The sequence below is a fragment of the Pistacia vera genome, unplaced genomic scaffold (assembly GCF_008641045.1).
Source record: "Pistacia vera cultivar Batoury unplaced genomic scaffold, PisVer_v2 Contig219, whole genome shotgun sequence".
In the NCBI taxonomy this organism is placed as follows: Eukaryota; Viridiplantae; Streptophyta; class Magnoliopsida; order Sapindales; family Anacardiaceae; genus Pistacia; species Pistacia vera.
In genome coordinates, this window is record NW_022196023.1 from 1 (window position 1) to 7,636 (window position 7,636).

At 35.5% G+C, this 7,636-nt stretch overlaps 1 protein-coding gene across 1 annotated transcript; it reads left to right on the forward strand.

The window, feature by feature from the left end:
- The first annotated feature begins 1,681 nt into the window (after positions 1–1,681).
- On the forward strand, positions 1,682–2,589 carry LOC116130329 (peroxisomal membrane protein 11B-like). Its single transcript, XM_031416077.1, has one exon. The coding sequence runs from the start codon at positions 1,789–1,791 to the stop codon at positions 2,464–2,466; it is 678 nt and encodes a 225-aa protein (XP_031271937.1). The 5' UTR covers positions 1,682–1,788; the 3' UTR covers positions 2,467–2,589.
- Positions 2,590–7,636: the final 5,047 nt, after the last annotated feature.

The following is a 7,636-nucleotide window of genomic DNA, read 5'->3' on the forward strand; positions in this document are numbered from 1 at the left end:
TAAATATTTTGTTTCGGTTTTGCATTCATCGTTTGTAGTAAAATTTCTCACGAACTACTTTGCTTAAGGTTTGAGGCATAGAGAAGTGCTTTATTAAACACAAGTTGAATTTTTGCAATAAATATTACATAGAATTAGCAAATTAAGGTTGATTTAACAAATTCCGATGCCCAAATGCTTCGTTTTAAAAGATTTGATGTAATTTATTTATTGGATTCAACTACAATTATTATATATTTTTTGCCTTTAATTTGTTTTATTTCATCAATTCATCTAGCATTAATGATGGACAAGTTTGGCACTACTTCTATCCGATAAACAAGAGCTGATTTCAGAAATATCAAAATAATCCCTATTTTCAAATATTTAAATAACCCCTACATCTCAAATTTCTCTTAAATAACCCCCAAAAGATCCCAGCCAAGCCAAGAATCCGGCCAGATTTCAACACCATTGGACCTCCCCGACATCACCATCAACATCTCCTTATCCTCCTCACAAAAATCCCTAACTTTTCCACCTGATTGCACCTCGACTAAGTGTCAAAATTTGGTTGGAAATGGGTGAAAAAACCCAAAAAACCAAAGGAGAGGCGTCGACGATCGGGTGGTAATTACAGTTGGCAATGTTAGAGGTTTTGGTGGGGGGAAGCCGACAATGCTATTGGTGGTCTTGGGGGTGGTTTTCGGTGTTGGGATTTGTCGAAATTTGGATAAAACACCGATTGACACTAAAAGCGACGGTTGGCGATTGGGGGGTTCAATCAGGTGAGGAAGTTAAGAGTTTTGATATGGAGGTTGAGGGGATTGTAATAGTGGTATTCTTTTACTTATTTTTTTTTTTTTTTACTGTTGGATTCAATAGTTATCTGATAATTTAAAGGAGACCCAATGGGAAAATGTCGTTTACTCATTATTTTATAACAGTCATAGTAATCTACAGCTATAAATTCTCAGTCTATTATTGCGCCCCCTACGCTGCACCTAATTTGTCTCTTACAATTTAAACTTAGTGCCAGTCAAAGATCGTTCAAACATTTTGTTTCTCTCTCTCTCTCACTCTCTCTCTCTCAAACCCACTTTTTCTTTNATATTATAGAAATTGAAGAAACATTAACCATTTAAAAATACATGAAAATGTCGAATTTATAGTAATTAAAAAACAAGTGCTTAGTGCAACAAATCCTACATCAGAAGCATATTAGGAAAGTCTTAGACTTATAAAAAGAGAAATTCCTTCACCTAATAAGTTAACCTTTTAGATGTGAAACCCATGATAAGCTGTATCAGAGCAAATCCAGTCTGTCTTTCAATATCTCATCAAACGTTCATGTCAAGGCCTAATAAAATAACCTTTTGTGTGTGAAACTAGTAGTGTGTGACATTAGGAATAAAATTAACAAAAAGTATTTTTAGAATATATTTAAAAATAAATTTAATAAGTTTAATTTTCAAACCATTACGGCATCACCCAAAAAAAAAAAAAAAAACAAAACAAAACAAAAAACAAAAAGAATTTTGTTCTATAGTTGATGACTGGTGAAGTGCTGTTTCCGCACAAGACAAAAGAAGTGTAGCGATGGAACATATTTAACACAAACTGCTGGATGTGAAAGAGCCAAACAAGAACCAACCACAAACCAAACCGTGGAGTGTGTTATCCGAAAACCCTTTTTTTTTTTTTTTTCTTTTTTTTGTGGCTCCCCTTTGATTATTATTATGAACACCGAATTTCGTCATCTTCATAATCTATCTCGAACAAACTACGTACCCTTTCACAGCTTGAACCATGAATGACACAGTGGACAAACTCGTCATCTTCCTCGCAAAGAGAGACGGCATTGACAAGCTCGTCAAGACTTTTCAGTACGTGTCCAAGCTTGTTCACTGGCACGTTGAAGCCACTCAACCAGATATTGCGCAAAGATTCAAACATTGGGAAGTTGCCTCCGGCCTCAGTAGAAAAGCCTTCAGAACCGGCAGGTTCCTCACTGGGTTTAACCTTCTCCGAAGAAATCCTGGCTCGACACCAACTCTCAGGTTTTTGGCTGCTCTCGCCAATTCGGGAGAGATGGTTTACTGGTTTTTTGACCACTTTCTTTGGTTGTCAAGAATTGGAACTCTGGACGCAAAGTTGGCGAGAAGGATGAGCTTCATATCGGCGTTTGGTGAGTCTTTCGGCTATATATTCTTCATTATATCTGATTTTATTATAATGAAAGAGGGGTTAAAAGAGGAGAGAAAGCTTGTAAGTTCGAAAGAAGATTCAAAGGATGTGAAAGAGATTGTGAAGAAGATAAGAGGTGATAGAGTGATGAGGTTGATGGGAGTGGCGGCTAATGTTGCAGACTTGATAATTGCACTGGCGGATATTGAGCCGAACCCATTTTGCAACCACGCGGTTACTCTAGGCATTAGTGGATTGGTCTCTGCCTGGGCTGGTTGGTACAGAAACTGGCCGTCATAAGCAAATTACTGGTTCATGTATAACTTTGTCAGTTTGTTGTAACTATCGACTTTGGGAAGATGTTGAGTGTATTTTGGAACTGAGTTTATGGACTCAGAATATGCTGTTTCTTTTGCTTAAAATGATTCTGCATAGAAATTACTGATAAATTGGATCGTTATGTACAATATATTCTGAAACAATTTTGGGTCATTATTTTCTTTGAAGAATTTCCCACTTCAAATTTAATTTGCCTATGCAATATAAATTTACCTTTTAGTCCTTATTTTCAGTTTATAAATCCTGTTTTGATGTAACGATATGGGTTCATTAAATAATAAATATTATCCTTAAATCGCAAAAAATTGTCTTTTTTACAATTTTAAAAGATTGAATTATTTAATTAAATATACCTTGAATTCAAGCACAAATACCAATTAACCTCTTTTCAGTCGTATTATTGTTGACTTGCTTTTACAACAAATTTAATGTGCACAAACACCTGCATGTATCCGAAAAGAAATTCTCATCCACCATGTCGGGTGCTGACCATTAGGGAGCAAACAGAAGGAAGAGTCTCTAGAATTAACGAGAACAATCGAGCTAGTCTCCAGCCCATAATCACCGGCCACCGCAAATCAAAATTTCATGCACGATTCCGATCGACTCCAACCACCGCAATTCGGCCTTCTACCACCAAACAAACCACTAATCATCCCTATTCAATAGTTTGGACCGTGATAGCTCTCCAATTTTCGGCGATCGTGATTCAATTCTTTTGTTGAATGGTTGGTGTCCGATGAACGGTGAACAACCAAAATCTAGGATGATGGGGCTTTTAGAGAGGAGGTGTCGTTGATACTACAAGTGGCTTCAGGTGAAATTTTCAGCAACCAAATTGGCCACAGTCTAACCTGTAAGCTCAACAGTCGTGCAAACAAAAAACCAACGGTGGTCGGCGATTGGCGTGCTTGGTGTGGTGGGAAAGTGAGGGGTTTTTGTGAGTGAAGGATGGGGAAGCTGAGGGTGGAGCCTGCACTGATCAACGGCGCCAATATCATGCTGAATTGCTTGAACCAGTGGTTAGGGTTTGGTAAGGTATCGAGCCAAAAGGACAATATGACCATTTTGCCCTTACTTTTAACTAGCTTTTGACCATTCTGCCTTTGTTCACAATAAAAATTACCAACATATTTGTGTTTTGGGTGGAAAATGGTATTTTAATAGTCTAAGGATAAAAAAATGTCGTTAAATCATTTTTTGGGTGGAAAAAAGTCATTAACTCTTCTATTAATCAACAAAAAAGGGGTTCTCTGACCCATCGCCATCCCTTATGTTCTTATCCTGCAAACGCCTAAAATCATTAAATTGTGTTAAACTTTTACATAAACCTTTCTGAAAAACATGGCCACATTCCTTGTTTTGCAAACAAATGTGTTTTATTTAAATTTGTACTTATATCGTTTTTAACGAAACAATAAGGATCCTCTTACATTGCCCGGTAATTGTTGTATTAATTGTTCAATATATAAAGGAGAATGACATTTTCCCACCCAAGGTTTGGTGAAACAATTTTTCCCACCCGTCAAGTTTTAAAATAACACATTCCCACATTTCGTCATGTTCTATTAGAGTTTTTTGTTAATATTTGATTAAAAATACGAAAATATCCTTAAAATTTTTATTTCTTAATTAGTTTATTATAAATTAAAATTTAGTTAAGTTAAAGTAAAGATAAATTTATTAGTTTAAATGTAAAGATAAATTTTTTCTTTTGTTTATTTAATTAATTAGGAATATTGATATTTTATGTTATTTAGTAAAAACAAAAAATATTATAAATTTAATAGATTATCGAATAATAGTGATGAGATATTGATGACACTATAAATAAATATTAAAGTTATTTAACTTTAAACAATTTCATAACATTATTTATAACTTTTTAGGTGGGGTTAACTATTTTTTTCTTTTTTAACTTTTTAATATTTGACTTTTTGGTTAATTAAAAATAATAATTTATAAATTCAAATATTTAAGGATATTATCGGATGCGTTTGGTTTATTATTTCATACCTTATTCCCAAAATATTTGTTTGTTTAATTATTTAGAAAATACTATTATATTTTTTTAATTACTTTTAGAATCTTTAAGTTTATTAATTTCATAATACCCCCAAAAAAGTTTAAAAATTAACAAAAACACCTTCACCCACCCATAGTTGCAAGATTCCGGCAACCACCGTCGGTGGTAGTCGGAATCTGCCACAACAACCTACAAACAACTGGAACTGGTCTGTAATTCATCGATCTGGCCTTTTCTAGCCAGATCTGACTGGTCTGGCTCGTAACGCCAGATTCCAACGGTGGTGGCCGAAATCTGGCACTGTGGGTGGGGGTATTTTTGTCATTTTATAAATTTTTTATATATTAGGGTATTTAGTTAAATTAGCAAACCTACGAGGTTTTTTTATTAATTTTAAAATTTTACCTCGTAATAATCACTCTATTCAACTATCCAATACTATTTCCAAAATCCTATCCAAAATAACAAATCAAACGGACCTATCATCTTTTCAGTAGAATATTAATGTAAAACATAACAGAATCTAGCAAAGGGTGGAAAAGTGTCATTTTGAAACTTGAAGGATGGGAAAGGGTCGTTTCGCCAAACCTAAGTGGGAAAATGTCGTTCTCCTAATAGATAACAAACAAAATGGACAAAATGGGGTAAATATAAATATTAGGTCAGAAGGGTGAAATTTCTTTGAGAAATGATGACGTGTAAAGCAGTGATTGGTGGAGCCAACATGCGAAGCGTGCGTTAACCTATAAGGCTATGACATTTCAACCTCAGTTATTGTGTTTGAAGACTGGTTAATAGTTGACTTCATTGTCTTTGCTAGACGGTTGTTTTTGGCTTCTGCGGACTGTTCCAGATTCAGATCTCCTCCAGTTTCAACCGCATATCTCGCCCATTCTCTGCATCTGCCACAACGTCTTTTACCTAATTCAGGCAAGAACCCTAGCTTAATTGCTTTTCTTCAACTTCTTTTTCTTTTTCTTTTTCTAAACGGTTGAATATACTTCGGCATTAATCTTCGTAGAGAATTAATTTACGAAATTGAGAAAGCGTGTTCGTTTTGAGTGTTAGTAAAGAAGTTTATAAGTTAATTTTGCTTGATTATTTTCATCTGTATTTTATCCCTAAACTTTAAATTGTTTCATACTTGGTTGTTAAATTAGTTTTGCGCGGTGNCACCACCGCCGACAGCGGGTCAACCACCACGGACCACCGCCGAAAAATTGCCGGAGTCCCTAAAAACACTGGAAATTCTGTGGGAGGCCCCGGGAGGCTTCGATATGGCCGTTTTTTGCCATATTGATGGCCGAAAACGGCCATATCGGGACAGATCTGGCTGGAAATGGCCAGATCTATTCTGGCTATTTCCGGCCAAATCTCTGGCCATTATCGGCCAGGTCTGGACCAGACCTGGCCATTAATGGCCATGGACCTGGCCGTTAACGGCCAAATCTATTCTGGCCGGAATAGATTTGGCCGTTAACGGCCAGATTCGTGGTCGTTAACGGCCAGATTTGGTCTAGAACTGGCCGCTAATGGCCAGGGATCTGGCCGTTAACGGCTAGATCTGGCCTGATATGGCCGTTTAAGGCCATCAATATGGCCGGAAACGGCCATAACGAAGCCTTCCGGAGCCTCCCACAGAATTTCCTTCTTTTTTAGGGGCTCCGACGATTTTCCGGCGGTTGTTCGCGGTGGCGGCAGGCGGCGGCAGGAGGTGGGGGTGATTTCATCATGAATTAAAGTTTTTTTATAAGCGGGGGTGTTTTAGCTAAATCTGAAATATTGGGGGTTAAAAAATTATTCAAAAATTAATAATAAAAATAATATTATATTAATATTTAAAAGAGAGTCAATTTAGTAATTTAAATAACATACCCACCAATTTATTCCCATAACCAAACATATTAATATAACATACCCACCAACTAACCAAACATATTTTCTTAAAGATTCCCAGTAATCTTCCAAGGTAATCTATCTTTCCAGTAATCCAATATTCCCAGTAATCTAACATTCTTGAACCAAACGCCCCCTATGAGTTAAGTCATCTCCCAAGTTAAGCTGAACTGAGTTCGGCCCATTCGCCCGCAACAGTCCATGACAAGGATAAGAGTCTTACCCAAATTTCTCTTTTGACAAGATCTCATATCTCACCCAAAGTAGAAAGCCTTGAAAGATAAAGGCAAAAAAATCAATCTCTTCTCGAAAATAGTTCTCCTACCAAGTAAGACTCAAAGTCCTACTGGGATTCGAGCCCCTGAGGTTTACTATATAAACTGAGGCCGATCCTCTCATTAGGGAAGAAAAAAGAAAAAGACCACCCTGAAACTTTAGTTTACATACCTTCAAGCCTCCCCTCGCTTCGCTAAAGTTCCAATTGCTACGCAAGAAGATGCTTCGCAAGTCCATCAAGGTTGTCAGTGGCTCTCTTCACAAGATTCTACCTTCGATTGTAAATTTTATCGTTTACACTCATAATATTCACATTTTTAGGTTAGGTCAATTTTAATATAATAACGTCAGCAAGGATCAAATTTTTGAAACAAATAAATTATTCTAACACAAAAATATATTTTGTGTGAAATTACTATAATAATCTCATCATTGCCCATTTAATAAGCTTCTCTCATGAATATATAAATAATACTAAGCTTCACTAAAACTCTTTTTAAGCTTCATAAATTAAACAATTTTAAAATAAAAATCATATTATAGAAATTGAAGAAACATTAACCATTTAAAAATACATGAAAATGTCGAATTTATAGTAATTAAAAAACAAGTGCTTAGTGCAACAAATCCTACATCAGAAGCATATTAGGAAAGTCTTAGACTTATAAAAAGAGAAACCCCTTCACCTAATAAGTTAACCTTTTAGATGTGAAACCCATGATAAGCTGTATCAGAGCAAATCCAGTCTGTCTTTCAATATCTCATCAAACGTTCATGTCAAGGCCTAATAAAATAACCTTTTGTGTGTGAAACTAGTAGTGTGTGACATTAGGAATAAAATTAACAAAAAGTATTTTTAGAATATATTTAAAAATAAATTTAATAAGTTTAATTTTCAAACCATTACGGCATTACCCAAAAAAAAAAAAAAAA